This window comes from Prosopis cineraria, unplaced genomic scaffold (genome assembly GCF_029017545.1).
Source record: "Prosopis cineraria cultivar Desert tree isolate PC_DT_omini unplaced genomic scaffold, ASM2901754v1 PC10, whole genome shotgun sequence".
NCBI classification, from domain to species: domain Eukaryota; kingdom Viridiplantae; phylum Streptophyta; class Magnoliopsida; order Fabales; family Fabaceae; genus Prosopis; species Prosopis cineraria.
This window is the reverse complement of record NW_026555341.1, coordinates 37,611,905-37,632,692: the sequence shown is the minus strand read 5'-3', so window position 1 is coordinate 37,632,692 and position 20,788 is coordinate 37,611,905. Positions and strand designations below refer to the sequence as shown.

Below are 20,788 nucleotides of genomic sequence, written 5' to 3'. Positions count from 1 at the left end.
GTGTCTAAGGTTATATGGCTTACTGGTTTGTTTAAAGATTAGCATGTTTATGACTTAACTCCTGCATGTATTCATTATGACAGTAAGGATGCAATCCAAATTACTTCAAATCCATTTCATCACAAAAGAACAAAACATATTGAAATCGATTGCCATTTTGTGTGAGAAAAACTTCAAAGTGGGTTAATCAATTTAAGACATGTGGTGTCAAGCGAGTAGTAGGCAGATATTTTAACTAAGGCTCTTGGTCAAAAAATACGTGAATGTATGCTGTACAAGTTAGGCACTTTTAATATCTTCAGGTCTAACTTAAGGGGGAGTGTTAAGAGTTAATTTTTGTTAGGTCATTGTTTAGGGTTAGCGTTTTGTTTTGGGCCTGCATGTAAATGGCCTTACGTGCCAATGCCAGTCTTGTTTATATTTCTTGTTTCTTGTTTTTTGGTTCATGTTGGCTTTTTAAGGCTTCGCTCAGTGTTTGTGAGTGAGTAGCGAAATTACTTTGTAAAACATTACAGATGGCGATCTAATCCAGCTCGTACGTGACATTTTTCTGAAATGAATTATTCAGTTCAAGCTTGTTTTTCAACATAAGGGTGACATTGTTTAATTACTCAAAATATTATTGACACCCCTTATATTTAAGGACAAAATAAACTTTTAAAAAATACATTATATATAAGGATGGAAGGAGTAATCCATTAAACCTAATTCAAGTATAACTAATTGGATGGTCATAAATTTCTAGTGAACTTTTTTTTGGCCAAATAAATTTCTAGTTAACACTCAATTAATAACAGGGAATTTTCTAATAGTCAACTAATGATAATGATTATTCTTTAAATAACTAATATAGTATAGAATATACCTAAACAACAAAAAATACTAACCCAACTTAAATAATAAAGAAAAAAAACCTTTTTCCAACTTTAGTGAATATTTTTTAAAAATAAAAATATTAAATAAACCGAAAAGATTAAAAAAAAATTGGACTTTGTCAGAACAATCCATTAGCTTAGCTCCAAAATTTTAATTTCACTTTTTAAATGGGTTTTTTTGATTTTGTTTTAATTTTTAATTTTTGAAAAATAATATTTAAACCACCTTTTAAAAATTACTATTCTTCTAAAATGAAATAAAAATAAAATCTATTGAATTATGTTAATTTGAAACAACTTTTGAATTTAAAAATAGTCAGTTAACTGTAGTGATTACTAGTGTTTTATAATAGTGATTGGTCATGGTTGGTGATTGTTTTGCAAGTGATGAATAATAGCCAATGGTGGCAACTCACTAATGGTAGTGGTCGTTGGGATTATTGCTAACAACGGTGGCTACGTGATCGACAATATTGAAGGTAATTAGCTGGCATGATAGTAAAGCTGGTTGGCTGGCAGAAATTGTAGTATTGTGGTGATCTATTGTTGTGGCCCTTATATAAGGATTGGCAATGGCCACTAGTAGTAGAAGTTGATCTTGGTAGGTGATGGCAAATGATAATAGCAGTGGGGGTTAACTAGTGATAATTTCCATTTTTAAAAAAATTATAAACAACTTTAAGATTTTTCATGTTTCATTTTTTTATTTTTAAAAAAATAACTTAAATCCAAAAACACTTATCCAGATAATTTTTATTGTTTTATTCTTGAAAATTGAAAAAAAAATAAAAAATCAAAAATCAAACAAGGCAATGTTTGGAACTCATTCCAAATTCTAAAAAAAAAAATATTTAATATACGTCCTAATCCAAATAGATCACCAATACAATATACAATCGACAATTATATAATAAGGTTGAAGCCACATTTTTCACGTGGAAACTGAACATTGAGGGGTAGATGGCTTGCAAAATAAGTGTTTCTCCAATATCAGAAGTGAGTGGCTCTGATTTTGGACCCTGACCTCCCTCTCCTCTGCAATCATTTATTTCAATATATCGAAGTGTCATCTTGTTTTGCGAAAAATCAGAAAAACCCAAGCTCATGATGAATGAGAGTAAAAATATATTTTATTTTGTGGATCAATATTGAATTACCCTGGTCCCACTATTTAATTTAAGAGTAGCTACGTCCCATTCTAAGTAGTTTTCAGCTCGCTAGTTAGCTAACCTGATTATTAAAATTAAAACATAAGAAAATATCATTTAAGGATCGCTGTAACCTTCTAATAATTAAAAAAAATCCTAAAATTCTGAAATATATATCACTTAGCACCTAGGCCTATTTGAAAATAAAATTTTGGGAAAAAATACCTAATTACTCCTATAGTGTTTTACAAATGAAATTAAATTTAAGATTCACAATTGACCCTTGTCAATTCTCAATTAACTTAACAATAATTCTAAGTATATTTTATTTATTTTTTAATGGTTTATTTGTGACGGCAAAAAAATTGAGATTCATAATTGACTCTTGTAAATTCTTAACTAGCATTATAAATAATCTCAAGTGTATTTTGTTGATTTCCCAACAACTATTCACATTTTTTTTAATTGCAAATAAGAATCATGATCCATTATTATGGTCTCAATAATTTAGGGTCTGTAATTATACTTAATGTTCTTATAGGGCCCTCAATTGTCATTTTCCACAAAAAAAAAAAAAAACTTGCACTGTTATTTGATATTTTACTTTGTTATTTAATCGCCAATATCACTCCTGGTAAAGTCAAGGGTGTGAGTAAGCACTAAGGTGATTTTGGCAAAGTTGGTATCAGTGTCTGGAATTATGCTCATGGTATGCCAAATTTTAATGTCCAGAGTTTTTATGTCCATGGTTTTTGTTTACTTTCGATATTGAATATATGTATGTCTTAAGATATTGAAGCAAGCTCTCTGATCTATATTGATGTCAAACGACGCCCACCTCTGTGTTGATCATTTCTCTAGATCACACAGATTATATATGGTTGGAGGGGATCAAAGTTATCACAGTACTGCATGAGATGATGGGATTTTTTTTTTTCGCGATTCCTTTTAATTGAGACTTTACAATATGATAAAAAATTCCAGAAATTAAATCCTTACATGTGATCAAATAATTAATAGTAATTCTCAATAAATGTTGGTCTAACTAATAAAGATTTGGTCTATAACCCCATAAGATCGATTGTGAGTCTAAATCCTGATATCTATGTAAATACCTTGTTGATGAGTGTTATGTATAAGTGTATCTTTCAAAGTCTTTTTTAAGCTTGGAAGTATGTCCTAACTATAAGCAGCACTTAGCTCACCTAAATTTTTTTTATGAAAAAAAAAAAATTAATATTAATTGTGACAATATCACAATACGTAGATGGCAAGACCTGCGAGGCCAAGACTGTCATTGAAGGCATAGACGCAGCAAAGAAGTCAATAACTTTCAGAATAATAGAAGGCGATGTGCTTGAACATTACAAGAGCTTCAGGGCCACGATTCAAGGCATTCCAAATGAAAAGGGAAGTGTGGCCCACCGGATCTTTGAATATGAGAAGGTGCACGCACAAATTCCAGATCCTCACTCTCTGATGCAGCCTGCATCAGAGATAAGCCGAGACATTAATGCCCAACTTTCACAAGGACAGGGCCACGAGGATCAGTTATCTGGGAAGGTCGAAGTTGATGTTCACATTGATGCTTCTGCGGACAAATTTAATGAAATTCTGAGCAGCAGGCCACACCACATTCCCAATATTTCTCCTGGCAACATTCAAAATGCTATTGTTGAAGGAAGCTGGGGAAAGGTCGGTTCTGTCATTGTCTGGCATTACATCCATGATAAGCACTTAACTTCTTCATGCAAATGCATGTGTATATATATATTCCCTCTATCTCTAGATATAAGAAGTTTTTTAAAATCTTTTTTTGTTCCTAAATAAAAGAAGTGTTAGCATATTTTTTAATGAATGAATAATTATACCCTTATTAATTTGAAAAGAGAAAAAGAGATTCATTTTTTATTTACTATAATTAGGGGCAAAATTGTAATGTTGCTATGCTTTTAATTAAATAACTAACTTTTATTGGTTTACATAATTCAGTTAAAAACATCTTGTATATTGGGACAGAGGGAGCAAGATCGAAGAATATGTTTGAACATGAAATTGATGCAAACAAGAAGAAATTTTCTGGTTGACAAATCTGCTGAAGGGAACTAGGGATCGGAGGTGATTCGTGCCATAGATGGGAACAAGAACTTGATCACTTTGAGAGCTGTGGAGGGAGATACCATGAAGGATTTCAAGAGCATGGACATAACTCTGCAGGCAACTCCAAAGGATAAAGGGAGTGTGGTGCGCGTTACGCTTGAATATGAAAGGCTGAAAGGTCACGTTCCTGATCCTCACACTCTCACACAGTTGCGGATATTGCCAAAGACCTGGGTTCTCATCTTGCCCAGTAGTACGTACCCATCCTTCAATCCTCGATCTTGTTGCCAAAGTCATGGGATTTGAATCTTAATTCAAATCCTGAAGTTCATCAGTGTGTATTGCGTTCTATGTTTTATGTTGCGAATAAAAGCAGCTCATTCAGAAGTTGTATGCAATGCTTGTGGTGCTTTGTTCTTATGTATCGCCATCAGCTTCTGTTCTTATGTGTGATGTAAGGCTTGAGATTATTCATGTTTGAATCAGTATGTTCTGTTTGCTGTTATTAGGTCCATTTTATGATTCTGAAATTTTTCATTTTCTGGGTCGACATCTGCTATTATGCTTGAACGCAAATCTACAAATTGAATATAGTTAGTTTGATTTAGATTAACTCGTGTTTTCAAGATCTTTATATTTATCTTTCCAGGAATTTAAATAATTTAATCAATTAATTATCTCAACAAAGCGAAACTAATTACTTATTGCATTAATAAATTTTAATTATAATTAAATCTAAAATGTCTCACAATTTTTGTTTCCGAACATCTATTCAAAACGAGGCGAAAATCTATTTCCCTCGAGAAGAACGATTTTTTTATTATATATGTTTTTTAATATCGTCAAAAATTAATTTAAATAAACTCATGGCCCAAATAAATAATTGACTAATAGAAAATAAAAATTTCATAAAATTCAACAAAAAATACAAATAATGACCCAGAATTAAAACTATAATTTTTCCATGATATCCTCTCTGTTCCTTTTTTTTTTTTTTGGGATACATCAGAAATCTTATGTCAATGATCGTTTGTCATGGTGGCATTGAGGATAATCATCCTCTCACATGTCAAGTGTTAAAACCGACATTGGGAAAGGAGAAGAGTAAAGCACAGCACACAATATACTCTCTTTTATTGAAAAAAATTTCATTAAAATTTTAAATATTAATAAAATATTTTTAAATATTGACATATTAAATTTAATTTTTTTAAAATAATAATGATTGACATAAAAATATTCATTTAAAATTAATGATGTTAGAATTAAAGCATTGATGAAAAGATATTTTATAAAATTAAGAAATGAAACTAAAACTTTATACAAAATTAGAGGATGGAGTTTATATTTTAACTATTCAAAATTAAATTTCAGGCCTCACGCAACCAGTTTCAATTTTCATCTTTGGATCGTTCAGATATAATATGATGGACGGTCTAAATTTACAACTTTCTACATTTATTTTTTAACAAAATTATTTTAATAGATGCATAATCTAAAATAAAGATAATCTCTTAACTGTTAGTTTTTCAAAAAAAAAAAGTTTTTCATTTAAAAATTACAAGTTGAAAAGCTATAAATGTGAATTATATGAATATTAAATCTGAATGATCTAGAGATAATGAGCTTTCAGTGCTCATCTATATGATTATCATTGAACTAGCATGACTCATCACTCATGTGTCCATATATATATATATATATATATAATATTAAATCCATCCCAATTTGGATTATTTATAAACCATAAATAATAATAGAGAAAATGATAAAAAAATAACTTAAAATGTATAGATAATAATTAGGTACTGTGAAATATGATATTTATTTTTTAGTCTTTGAGGACTTGCCAGACAACATTTATATTTTTGTGAAATAACATATTTGCACTTTTTAAAAATTGATCAGTTGCTATGTGCAAATTTTTTTTAATAAAGCTATGTGCAAATTTTTTTATCAGTAAAGATCAAGAATTAAAAATCAGTTATTACTTTTCTTAAGGAAATGACTAGTTTTCTTAGAGAAATAACTAAAATGAAATAGAAAATTACAAGTTATTCTATATAAATCTTTTTATAAGTGAACTCTAACAACTAATAGTTACCATATTTTTTTTTAAGAAATAACTACTTTTTTTAGGGAAATGACTAGAATAGAATATCAAATTACGAATTTCTTTGTGTAAATTTTTTAATTAATGAAGTTTGACAGCTAAAAATTAATGACTATTTTCTTTTGGAAATTAAAATGACTAGTTTTCTTTTAAAAAAAAAACATAAGTATAACAGATAGCAAATTACAATTTCTGATGACCATCTTTTATTTTCATGTTGGTGAAAAAGTCTTTTCACATTAAAATTATAATTAATAAATTTTAAAACTTGTTTTAGTTTCAATAAAAAAAAAGTGACTTCTTGTATTTTGGGTGAAAAAAAAAAAACCATGGCAGTTCAACGGCTGAAATATCTAGTAAATAAGTTTTAGCCTGATATGATCTTTTTGCAGGAAACTAGTATCTCTATTAGTCTAGCTCTCTCTAAGGCTGAAGTGACTTCTTGTCTTTGGAGTTGGCACGGATGCTGTTAATAAGGGTGGAGGCGCGGTGGTTGCTTGGAAGAAGCATGTTGATGTTATGGTTTTGAATGGTTCCTCTATGCATTTTCATATGCCTTCTGATATTTCCTGTCACACATTCTCTTTCATGTATGGTCCTCCAAGGGTTCAGGATAGGTTTCTTCCATGGGACTGGATAAAGAATACTGGCAACGCAATGTGTGCACATTGGTTACTTATTGGTGACTTCAATCAAATCTTATTATCTTCGAACAAGGCAAGTACGGCAAGAAACTCACCCTCTTCTAATCAATTCAAGGAATGTATCTCACTTATAAACATTTTGAAAAATTTGTCAACATAGTCCTAAATTTACTTAGAACAACAACAAGAAGGGTTCTGACTTGACTTTGGAACGAATTGAAAGAGCTTTTTCCAACGGGGAGTGGTTGCAATCTTTTCCATACTCGAAATTACTTAATCTTTCAAGAGTTACTTCATATCATTGTCCTGCTATTTTTTCAACTGCTTTTGAGGCTCCTCCTTCACACATGCTTAGAAGATTTGAAAACTTTTGGATACATTTTAAAGATTGTGAGTAAATCGTTTATGCTTGTTAGCGAGATTTTGCTTCAGGATCCCCAAGTTTTAGGATTCATAATTAAACTGTCAAGGTTGCTTTCAAGTCTCTCTCTCGAGGGAATCTATGGTTGGGAACCTAAATCATAGAATTAATTTGATTGAGAATGAGATCCAAAAGCCTACTACGGTATTAGATTCTGCGTTATCCTGAGAAAAATCTCCTACAGCAGCTACAAAACGTCAAGCATGATTTAGAGTTTACCTATGATTGTCAACATATTTATTGGGAACAAAGAGCCCAGGTGAAATGGAAAAAGGAAGGGCAAAGAAATACAAATTTTTTTCTTCTTACAGTGAACAATCATAGAGTCAAAATTTTCATCAGATGTCTAAAACTTGACTCTAGAATTTGGATTGATGATTGCTAACCTGTAATAACCTAGAAATAAAATATATATATATATATATTATATAGATTTAAAATATTTTATTGAGAAGGATTATTGATCTAGTGGGAGTTGTGTTGATAATTTATTTTTATCAAGTCATGAGTTTCATTATTGCTTATGCCAAAAAAACTAAAGAAGAGACTAGGATGTTTTTTTCTCAGCTTTGCAAAATTACCATAACGCTCCTCTTTTTAAAAAATAAAAATCAAACCCATCAGAATTTTTTCCCTTCATTTCTGCTTGCTGCAACCCCGGGGGGGGGGGGGGAGAGAAATTTCATATTCCTCCACACTGATCATTCGTTGTTGGCAATTATGGGGGCATCATCCACCGCCGTTGTGGGTGTTAGGAAACTCGCAAGTCCTCCGTTCTTCCTCCTCTGTCAGAGTTGCAGCTGTGAGTGTGCTATCATTCTTCTTCTTTCTCTTCTCTCTGCTGTAATTTTTTTTCTCCTTCCCTCTTTGGTTCTAGCAGCAACGTGAAGGCTCGTCCCTCCCCTTTCATCCTTATCCGTCCGCTGCTGCAAGGAGTTCCGGTGCGGTCATAATCGACCTTCTCCCCTGTTTCGTGTTTGTGGAGAACATCACCGATGTAGAGGTGCTGGTGTGGAAGCCAGCCTTCTTTCCTCTCCCCTGTTTAGTGTGAGTTTTGATCTCTCCTTCCCTTCTCTTGCTGGTTGGTGATTTGAGATATAGAAGTGTCACGTCCTAAAATTTTAACATGACTGACATGAAATATATGTACAAATTCACATCTTAAAGCTTGATTAAGAAAAAGATTTAAATTAATGTATCAAGTTTTACTTTTCACATAAATCAAAATATCAAATTTTTTATAAAATTTCTACAGCACCTCCCTTAAAGGTAGAATTCACCGAAAATTCTTCAACAAAAAATTTACAACATATATCCAACAATATAAAACTTTGCTCCTCAACAGCAAATAATTAACATAACAAAAAGAGACAGGACCCTAACTATAGTTAATGTGGCACTCTTAAATTGGACTTCCAAAAGATATTATATAGGTTTTCGAATTTTATATGAATAAGATGATATTCTCAAAAATAATCTTCTAGTCAATTCAACAATGAGCACATCAGAGATCAGCAGGGAGTACGAAATCAGCTTTAGTATCTAAGACCAAATAAAATATTTTTTAGTGAATAATGTCCCAATAATAAATAATTAAACATGATTAAAAAGGAAAGTTTGAAATAATTATGTAAGTCAAATAGACAACAATTTTCATAAAAATTTAATAAACTTCAAAATAAAGTGACTCTATAAAATTTTTTAAATAAAATCTTAAACCATCGAAATATCATAACAAATGTTTTTATTACTTAATTTTCAAAAAGCACATAAATGAAATAAATAGTTATAAATAATTTACTAGATAAAAATCAATGAAATATAAAATCACCAAATAGTCAAATTCACAAATTTTTAGAGACTTATTAGAATGATAAACAAACATGGACACACAGTCCACGAAGGTAAATAACCGAACACGACTTATGCCACGAATACAAATGTGGACACACAATCTATGAGGGTAAGTAATCAAACGCAGTCGAAGCCATGAAACAAACGTGGACACACAGTCCACGAGGGTATTACTGACCAAACGCGGCTTGAAGTTACGAAACAAACGTGAGTACTATGCTCATGAATAACCATCCCTCCGTTCCACATGCATTGGCCATCGCATGGGGCTAGTATCTCCTATAAACACCCTGCTAGCTAGGTGTACCATGGCCCGCTAAGGGCTAACAGAACTGCCGTAAGCAACCAGTGTTCTGTATAAAGTTCCTTTTTAAAACCATTTTCAAACATGCGAGAAAATCATCACTTTTAAGATACCGTTCTCATTCTCAAAATCAAACTCGCATGAATACTTTTTAAGCATTAAAACTTGCCAGAATAAAATTTCATATTCAATGCTTATGCTTGCATTTATTGAATAATCAAAAATTACCAACGCTATGATGAATCGTTTTTCGTAGCAATTCAATAATTTCCAGAATGAAAATCCCATAATTAAAATCCAAACTTGTATTTACTGATAAAATAAAATTATCAAATCTGGTAAAGATAACTTCACAAAAATAAAATACTTTAATCAACAAAATATTCAATAATCACATTGTTGCAGTAAAAAGGATTTGTATAAAAATGTAATATTTCAGTAAAAATTTTATTGGAATATCAGTTGGGACGCTATCCACTTACTTGTAGTGTTTCTAAGTGCAAATTCACACTTTAGAGTTAAATCTTCCTTCTTCTAAACAAACTATTCAATGTAGAAGATAATTCAATGATTTTTACTCAAGTTCAATAAACTCTTTATTCTAGCAACAACATCGTGATCACTTAAGTTTTCAACTAAATACGATTTATGCCTTAATTCCTACTTATCCTTAATCACACTAAAACTACAAATCTCTTCTATCACTCATTTTTATTTAGGTATATTCCCAAAATCAAGTCTTCAAATAACATTATCATGAACCATGTAATTTTTCAAAATTCAATTTGTCTCACAGTAGCATTACAATAATAATAATAATAATAAAATTCTTCACAAAACTCAAGTTAAATTCATGGATAACTAATACCTAAACCAAATATGTCCTTACTAAAGTTAATGAAACTTCAAGAAGTTCATAACCAAATAAAACTCATTCTATTTGACACTTTTTCAAACATCTTGAAGGCATCACCGCTTAAACCATAATAACAAGTTCATTTTTCTTCAAAAATCTCTATTCCTAGTTCCGACTTCCTTTCAAGCATTTTATCAAACATCTCATATGCATCCATATTCAAACAAATACCAAGCCTCTTTTTTCCTCAATACCTTGTCCCAAAAATTCTAAATATCAATATCTAAATTAATAAATCTTCCTAAATTTCATTCTTTCAATTGAATTAGAAATAAGCTCAAATATTATCCAAATTCACACTACATCTAGCTCTAAAAATTGAAACTTTCCAGCTTGCCTAAACCTCTTCTCCTCTGTTCGAACATACACAGCAGCAAAGCAAGAGGAAATAAAAAAAATCTAAAATTTAAACACGCACGCACAGCAACAGAACCAACAAGGAGAAGGGAGTTCAAAGCTCCTCACCTTCAATCAGTAGCGGTAGAAGCAAGAGGCAGCAGCTAGTTATATAACCATGGAAAAATGAAAGCTGATCACACACCCGTATGAACACTAGGATGGAAGAGGAAGGAAAAAGGCCAAGCACACACACACACACACACGCACACACTCTCTCTCTCTCTCTCTCTCTCTCTCTCTCTCTCTCTGTGTCGCTGAAAAGAATCAAGGAAGGAGAAGAGAAAGAAATCGACAAAACAGAGTAGGAAAGAACTCACTCACTAATGGCAGCACCTACAGAGACACACTGATAGAAAAAGAACAAGAAGGACGTTTCCAATCATCCACAGCCTCCAGCAACTCAACCCTTTATGCACACCGACGACGCAGATATAGCAAGGAAAACAAAACAGAGATAATAAGAATCATGAAGAACTTGGGCATTTTTGCAAGGCAGTGTTGAGCATCCATGATCGCCGATGACACGGGGAGAACATTGGAGAAGGAAGGAAAAGGAAATAGAGATGGCAGAGGGTTTGATTCTGAGCTTCCCTATGTCTCTAGTGAGTTTAATCTGGAATAGAGGATCAAAAGAGAAACAAAAGCCACAAGTCTGATAGATCAGCGACGGACGGAGCTACAGTAAAATGCCGGCGATGTGGATATACGGTAGACAAGTGACTGAGCCATAACCCATGACAGTGAGAGATAGGTGATGCAAAGCAGAGGAAAACAAAGAAAGAACGAACCGAATAAAAGAGGAAGATTAGAGAATCCAGCGATCCAACCTACTGTCGCAACGAAAATGAACAGAGAGGAGAATGACGGACGAACTAACGGCGATGGGAGGAAGAAAGTGCGACGGGGAAGAGGAGAAGAGAAATGAAGAAAAATCACGATCCTACCTCAATCTGCTTTGTTCAGTCCGCCGAATGAAAGAGAAAAGGAGATGAAAATATTATATAAAGCCTATGGCAAAAATTACCGTTAAAGACCCCATCAGATTTTATTATTATTATTATTATTATTATTATAATGTTTTTATAACAATAGGTAAGGGCACATTCAGTAATTCTCTCATATAAAATAAAACTAACATATTGACTTAAATAAAATTTAAACTCTACACTTTCATATAAGTAACCAATATGAATTCAATCAAGTCACTACATCCTCATTTGTCAAAAATTAAAATAATTAAATTAAATATTAATTGAGATAGAATTTGTTTAAGTTAAAATTTAAGATCATTATACTCTTACTAGACTAACATTGTTTCAGGATAAAATATTTTTAAAATTAATAAAAATACAATTAAAACTGATTATTATATATTTTAAATTTTTACTTAAAATTCCTGGGTTATTACAAGAAGCTTCAAGCTCTCTTCCCACTCATTCTATATGCGCGTGCGATGTCTTGTGATTAAGGTGGTGATTTTTTTTCCTACTGTTGTGAGTATTGGATAGGGATGAGAAATTGATTCAAGCAGAAATCTTTAGTTCTAAGAGCTAGATGATAATTGAAAGACTTGATTTTCTATGGATTAAGGCTGATTTTTGTTGTTGAAGGAATGGAATTTGATAAGCTAGATTTGTTCAAATGTTGATATTAGAGTTGAAATTGATCTACCTATTGAATGAATGGAACTTAGGAAGCTGATTAAATTAAATAATTATGTTAGAGGATCTTTAGAAAATGGAAATTGGAAAGGAAGAAACTTAGTATAGGTTTGAATTTTGATGCATATGAAATGTTCGATAAAATGCTTGAAAGGAAGTTGAAATTAGAAACGGATATGTTTTGAGAAAAGTGAAAGATAAGATTTGCCCATGCTATTTCTTTGAAATTTTTTGAATTGAAGTTGTAGGAAGTCTAATAAAATCCTATTATTTTTTTAAGGAGATTGAAAGAGAAGAGAACTTGATATCAAGGCTTGAACAATAGTGCTTACAAGTTGTTTGGAATAACGCTTGTTAGAAGAATTTGACATGCTATGACAGGATTCTTAGGATGATTGTATTGTTGTGAGTAAAAATACCACAAAAGACACTTCATAATGAAAATTGAGGCAGGAATTAGAGATTTGTGGGATAGGTAATTTGATTAGTAATTCAAGCGCTAGAATTGATATGTTAGTGTTATGTTAGTCTTTGGAATTTCTAAGGAATAATTGATGCAATGTTTGGAGAGAAAAAAAATAATAAAATAAACTATCTATTTTTATCTTTGAATAAATTTGGGTCGTAAATTTTGGACTGTTCAATCTATATACAATGACTATAGTATTATTTGAATAATAGGAAATTAAGGACCTCGGGTTGTTACAAGAAGGTCTGCTTTAGAAGTAAGGTATATGTTTGGGAATTTATTAGGTTAGTGGATAGCGTCCCAATTAATTTTTCAATAAAAATTTTCTTTACTACAATAGTACATTTGTTTGAAAAATTGTTTAGTAATGACGACGTGGTTATTGAATAGTTTGTTTATTAAACTTCTTTATTTTGTGAAATTACCTTTATTAGTTTTGAAATGTTAGTTAATCAATATATAAAAGTTTGGATTTTGATTATGGGATTTCATTATGCAAATTATTGAATTGCTATGGAAAAGAAAAACGATTCATGCGAGTTTGACATTGGAAATGAAAATTTTATTTCAAAAGTGATGATTTTCTCGCATGTTTGAAAATAAATTTAAAGGGGACTTTATATAGAACACTGGTTGCTAACGGCAGCTCCGTTAGCCCTTGGCGCGCCATGGTTCATCTAACTAGCAGGGTGCTTGTAGGAAGTGCTAGCCCCGTGCGATGACCAACGCACGTGGAATGGAAGGATGGTTATTCGTGAGCATTGTACTCACGTTTGATTTTGTGGCTTTGAGCCGCGTTTGATTAGCATTACCCTCGTGGATTATGTATTCACGTTTATTTCATAGCTTTGGCTGCGTTTGGTTAGTATCACCCTCATGGACTATGTGTCCACGTTTGTTTTCATGGCATAAGCTGCGTTTGGTTATTTACTCTCGTGGACTATAAGTTCACGCTTGTTAATTGTTCTGATAAGTCCCTATAATTATGAATCCAATGATTTGATGATTTTCATATTCTATTGGTCTTTATTTAGTAATTTGTTTATAAATATTTATTTATTTCATTTATGTATTTTCTTGAAATCAAGTGATATTATCATTTCCTATGATAGTTTAATGATTTGAGATTTTATTTGAAATTTATAAAGCCATTTTGTTATGAAGTTTATTAAACTTTTAAGAAAATTTTATCTATTTAACGTACATAAGCATTTGAAACTTTTCATTTTAATTATGTTCCATTATTTATTGTTGAGACGTTATTCACTAGAAAATTATTTTGGTCTCAGATACCTCAGCTGACGTTGATCTTCCTGTCGATCCTTGAGCACTTATAGACAGGTAGAGGGTTGATTAACATTTTTCTTTTGGCATAATTATAAATGTTTATGTATCTTATTTTATCATTTTTTTTGAAAAGTATGATTAGGTGCTCTACATAAGCTATAACTAGAACTTTTATTCGTATATATATGCTATCTGTCGATTGGAAGGAGCTAAGCTCCTGAATTATTTGACATTTTGACTACATCAATGTATTGTAGAAATTTTTGAGATATTCTATTTATAGAAGGGGTTTTGTTAAAATTTCTATGAACATATTGAAAATTTGTTATAATTATTAGTGTCAAAAGTGTTATAATTTCAATATAAATCTGATTTAATTTTAGAAATAGAGTGAATTTACGATTTAAGGCTTATAGGGATGTGTGAAATGGTTCACACACCCCGTGCCAGTTGCTCTCCAAATTTTACGGTGTGACATAACCAGAGCTTCTTTCTGTTACTTAGGAGCACTTTAAAAATATTTATTCTTGTTCCAGTGAGTGTAATCTTGATCAACTTACATATGATCTTAATTCTTTTTATATGCCACAGGTGAATGAGTCAAATCAAATGACCCTTACTGCTCTTATCTCAAGAAATGAAATTATGGCAGTTGTGTTTAGGGGAAATGGCACTAAGGACCCTAAAAACACACATAATTGCAATTTGAGCCTAAAAAGTCTGATATTGCATTATAGGCCTTTGGGCCCTTATTGTAATTTTTTTGAGATCAAAAGTACATTTTTGCCCTTTGTTCGATTTGAATTCAAAAAGCCTGCGGGAAATCATACACAACACAATATCCATTATGCACAAGACAATGCCCACATATGCTCAACTGAAAGTCCATGCCTTTCCAGTATTTCAATAGCCAAGGTTCAACAAAATGGACAACTTAGGCAGATCATATACAATATAATATCTATTATGCATAAGATAATATTCACATATGCTCAACTCAAAATTCATGCCTTTTCAATATTTCAGTAGCCTAAGCTTTATAAAATGGACAACTTAGACATACCATGCATAACACAACATCTACTATGTACAAGACAATGCTCACGTATGCTCAACTCAAAGTTCATGCCTTTTCAATATTTCAGTAGCCTAGGCTCAACAAAATAGACAACTTAGGTAGATCATGTACAACATAACATACATTATGCACAAAATAATGCTTATATATGCTCAACTCAAAGTTCATACCTTTCCAGTATTAAGAAGGACAATTACATTATATATGAATAATTTCACGTTGGTACTAGCCTAGCTACTAAAACAAGTACCCACATAAATTTAACATGATATTTCAAGTCCAATATATATAAAAAGTTAGCAACTATATCCAAAACATCTAATAATTACTTTTCTATATACAAACAAAAGATATCTGTGATTTTCAATTATCTAAAAAAATATTACTTAGGAATACTTCCATATATATAATTATAGTTGTCTATATACACCAAAAAAGTATAATGTGACTATTTCTCATGTTGGGTTAGGATTCTTACATGTCTTGCAATTATGTCTGACCTCCTCACATCTTGAACAATGATAAATCTTTTTATTTTAAAATTGAGACTCTATCCTCCTTGTTCATAGCCTCCCAAGAGGACGGCTGGTTAAAGGTGGTCACAAAAATTTTTTTGATAAGTTATTTGTCAATGTTGCTGTATCAAGTAAGCTAGGCTTAACAAAATACACAAGTAGGCAAACAATGTATAACACAATATCCATCAATTTTTTTGAATCCCTCGCTAAATGCCATTTTTCATAACTAAATTGCATTTTAGCTAGAAATTTTGTCCTTCATTAAATTCATAGGTAAAAAAAGGATCGCTAAATTTAGCGAGGAATTGTATTTCCCTCGCTAATTGGTGAGGGATTTAGTGAGAGATTCAATCCCTCGCTAATCTCTCTCTAATACTATTTAAAATTTGATAACTTTAGTGAGGAATTAGTCTCTTACTAATCCCTTGCTAAATATGCTTATATTTAAAAATAACTATGCCACATCACCCCCATGTGTGATGTCAACTTGTGACATGTCATCAACAATCTCATGCTTTGTCAACCACCATGTCACCTATCATCTTGCGCCCTATCACCCACCACATGTGCGACAACTCATGACACGTCATTGTCCACCTTGCGCCATATCACTTGCTTCTTACCATATCATATATTCATCATGTTTACACTAAAATTAAGGCTTGAATCTTTGACCTCATACCTTCCAAGCTTTATGCTCTCCTTCTTTGCCAATTGAACTGAAAGGCACTTGCAATCATTATATGAAAAATTAAATATGTATATATATTATTTAACTATATAAATATATCAAATAATATATTATAAAAATACACACATATGCATATTAAATTTTATTTTCAATTATTAATATGTTAAAAAATATTTATATTTTATTTAAATTATTCTTTATATTATATTTTTAATAAAATATTATTTTATTAATGAAAATTAACTTAGAATAAAGAAAATATTAAGTAATTTTATTATGAATATTTTAGTTAATTTTTAAATTTAATTATTATTTTTAAATAAAAATAATTAAATGTATAATTAAAAGTCATTGTCAAAAGTTAATTTTTAAATTTAATTATTATTTTAAAAGGATTGGCAATCTCTCACTATTTTTCTCACTAATTCTCTTATTTTAGAGAGGGATTAACAGTCCTTCACTATTTTCCTCTCTAATTCTCTTATTTTAGAAAGGGATTGATAGTCTCTCGCTATTTTTCTTGCTAATTTTTTTATTTTAGAGAGGGATTGACAGTCCCTCGCTAATTTCCTCACTAATTTTAAATCAAGTTACGAAATTAATGTCCCTCGCTAATTTAGTATTTTAGAAAGGAATAGACGATCCCTCGCTAAATTTTTTCACTAATTTGCATTTTTCTAGTAGTGCATTATGCATAATACAAGATTCATATATTCTCAACTAAAAGTCCATATAGTTCTAATTTATCAGTAAGTCAGGCTTAACAAAATGCTTAAGTTAGGCAAACATTGTAAATACATAATCTACTATGCATAACACAAGGTTTATATATTCTTAACTGAAAGTCCATGAGATTCTAGTTTATCAATAGACTAGGCTTAACAAAGTGCTCAATTTAGACAAACAATGTACAACATAATATCTACTATGCATAACACAAGGTTCATATATTCTCAATTGAAAGTCCATGTGATTCTAGTTTACCATTAGGCTAAGCTTAACAAAATATACAACTCAACATTCAACAACAACAACTCAAAGTTAGTTTTTGCACAACAAATATTTCAAGATTTCTAATAGCATATTTTCTTCATATTAGGTCATATTCTATTCAATTCACATGTTAAAGTCCAATATAAATAAGTCAACTGTCATTATTGTATAATAACTAATCCACTTTAAAACTTTTACAGCTAACTTAATGCTTTAGCAACATTTATCTTATATTAGTAGTAAAATCACAACTAAAATTCCAATTGAAGATTTTCCCATCCAACCTAAATATTTGGCTAAAATCTAACTATTTTGGATAATCCTCTCATTAATTTATGCAGGGCTAAGAAGCCAGCAAGCCCGTTCCATCACTCTCTGCTTGTGGTTTAATGAAGAAAACATGGCCAAGCAAGAAGCAATCAACAGCAACAAATACTGAAAGCCAACAAAACATTACATCACTCTTTGCTTGTGGTTCAACTGTCAGCTCTTTCTTGTTTCAACATAAAAATGGTAGATAGCATCCTTAATCAAAGCTCAACAGAAAATTTTCAACCAAAGCACTGCTTGAGATAGAGGGATTTTAAAATCTACATACCTCGAAAGTTACTCTTCACTATTAAAGTTAATAAACCTTTACATCCTCTAGCTAGGTAGCCTTCTTATGTTTGTCATCAATCCCACCACTTTCTGTTCGTTCATTTCCATTTCTTTTCATAAAGGGTAAAAATTATATTTTTGGTGTAAAGAAAATTGTAATAAATGCCCAAAGGCTTAAGAGTAGTATTATATTTTTCAAGCCCAAATGCAATAATGTGTGTTTTTAGAGCCCTTAATGTTATTCCCCCTTTATTTAGCTTACCAAAGGACAACTTGCCCAAACCGATAGTTTTCATGCTATTTTTTCCAAAAATTTTGGAATATTGTTGAGGATGATGTCTTCAATATGTCTCTCACATTTAGACCTTTGAAAATATTCTCAAGGCTCTTAATCGAACTTTCATCACTCTCATTCCATCCAAAGGTAAATCTATCCAGTCTTTAAGAGATATAAGACCTACTACTCTTTGTAATGTTTCCTACAAGATTATCTCAAAGATATTGAGTAACAGGCTTAAGAATATTCTTCCAAGATTGATCTCCCCCTTTCAAAGCACTTACTTGCCTTATATTTATATAGTCATCTTAGACAACATATTGGTGGCAGCAGATCTGGTTCATCAAATCCATTCTACAAGGGGAAAAGGAAAAAACTAGATTCATTAATACTTGATTTCTCTAAAGCTTTTGATAAATTGTCTTGGAATTTTCTAAAGGCCGTCCTTCAAAGTATGAACTTCCCACTTAAATGAATTAATTTGATTTTCCAATGTATTTCTACGATGGAGTAGATGAATATTTTTAATGGATGATTTTCTCATCTAATTTCTTCCTCCTAAAGAGAAGTAAGGGGCATTTAATGGAATCAAAATATGTCAAAATTTATATTTGGTCTCTCATCTTTTATCTACAGATGATTCCATTATTTTCTTTGAGTATATGGGGGAAAACCATTAAGGAGGTTTTGCAAATTTTTTGCAAATGATTTAGTTTTCAAGTGAATGTTCAGAAATCCTCTTTGCTCCTTAGTCCTAATTGCTTTGCTAAACTTAAACAGGAACTTGCAAGACATCTGGGTATATAAACCTCTAACTCTTTTAGCAAGCATCTAGGCACTAGGATTGACACTAAAAGAGACAAATCATTAATTTTTGCCCAGTCTATGGAATCTATTAAGAGAAAGATTACTTTTTGGAAGGTTAAACTTTTATTGCAGGCTTCCAGACTCACTTTCATCAAATCTATGTCATCTACTTCTAACATCTACACTTTGTCATGTGTAAAGCTACCATAATGTCTTTGTAATGTCATTGATGCTAAGCTAATTGATTTCTTATAGGGTGTCAATGATGGTAACAAGAATATTCATCTTCTTAAAAGAAATATTCTCTTTTCTCTTATAAGGGATGGTGGACTTAGTTTGAGAGATGCTAAGAGCATGAACTTGGCTTTGTTGGCCAGGTAGATCTGGAAAGTGCTTGATGCTGAAGAACATTTGCTTTTGGGTATTTTCAAAGCCTTGGATTTGATTAAAAAGCATCTTACCTAGCAGGTAGGGAATGAAGATTCTATCCCTAAAACCCATGAGACTTGGTGGAAGCTTTCCAATAGAGGTCTTGCTCATATCCTAAACATTTCAAAGGTTTTGGATCTTATAATTCCCAATCCAACTCCTTGGGTAGCTGTTAAATGCATGGAATGCTCTTCTCATTACCAAGCTCTATGGCTAGGAGAAGGCCAATTCCATTTTAAGGATATCTATCTCTTTTATTGGTTTGACTGATCGACAGATATGGGGTCTTGGCTCCTATTCAATCAAAGATGGTTACTCAATAATTACTTCTGCAAATCAAAATAGGCCCTTAGCTAGGGAAGGAATTTTGGACTTTCTATGGAAATTTCATTTGCCTTACAAAACTCTCTTATTCATTTAGAAAATTATTCATGAAGCAATTCATATTGGGGATGTATTGAATAAGCATCATCTTAGCACTACTCTTCAATGTGTCTTTGGCTATGACACAATAAACTTTGCATCATACCTTTTGTGGTTGTCCTTACACAAGAGCTATCTAGCTTGGCTATATGTCTTTATGCTTCACAAACATTTTCCCTCAAGGTCTTACCACTTGGATTCTTCAAATATTAATAATTTTATACCAGAATCAAGAGATTTAGATGTTTAAACGCATTTATCTACTGTTATGTCTAATTTGGTATACAAGAAACCATGCTTTACTTACAAGTAAGGTCCCCCTGTTCAACAGGTCATTAGAGATTTTAATGAGCAGTACACATTTTTCAAAGGTGTATGCAGATGGAATAGTAGTCAACATTAAGGAAAAAATATAAATCTTGGAATTACTGAAGGAATTTTCATCTTTCACTCTCTTAATCAAGCTCATTTAGTCAACTGAGAGATTCAGGCACATCTTTTTTCAAAAAAGAAGAAATGTTAATGAACTGAGTTTTGATTGGTTTAAGAAGGGACATAAATTCCGCTAGTCTCCACCTCACAACTCCTAGTGTTCTTAATTAGTTTATTGTATTAGTTTTGGTAAGTGGAATTAATTAAACTAAAACATGAAATATGTTAGTGTGTGTTCCGTTTTCAATTTATATTTAACAAAAGTTCATTTAAAGGATTTAATTATTTGTTAGATTTGATAAAAATACATTCAACATATAATTTGAATATATTTTTAAGAATTATCCAA

The 20,788-nt window shown here is 31.4% G+C and overlaps 1 protein-coding gene across 1 annotated transcript; it reads left to right on the top strand.

Moving 5' to 3' along the window:
* The first annotated feature begins 1,293 nt into the window (after window positions 1-1,293).
* Window positions 1,294-4,604, top strand: LOC129322623 (MLP-like protein 28). The gene is made up of 5 exons (XM_054968910.1): window positions 1,294-1,354; window positions 3,291-3,783; window positions 4,043-4,064; window positions 4,133-4,357; window positions 4,500-4,604. The coding sequence occupies exons 1-5, from the start codon at window positions 1,294-1,296 to the stop codon at window positions 4,602-4,604; spliced, it is 906 nt and encodes a 301-aa protein (XP_054824885.1).
* The last annotated feature ends 16,184 nt before the right edge of the window (window positions 4,605-20,788 follow it).

What these genes read in the sequence shown, in the direction of transcription:
- LOC129322623 (XM_054968910.1), top strand. Translation starts at nt 1,294, where the DNA reads ATGGTAGTGGTCGTTGGGATTATTGCTAACAACGGTGGCTACGTGATC. An exon ending in ACTTCTTCATGCAAATGCAT is followed by an intron (nt 3,784 to 4,042) that starts GTGTATATATAT and finishes ATATTGGGACAG; the next exon opens with AGGGAGCAAGATCGAAGAAT. An exon ending in GGATATTGCCAAAGACCTGG is followed by an intron (nt 4,358 to 4,499) that starts GTTCTCATCTTG and finishes GAATAAAAGCAG; the next exon opens with CTCATTCAGAAGTTGTATGC.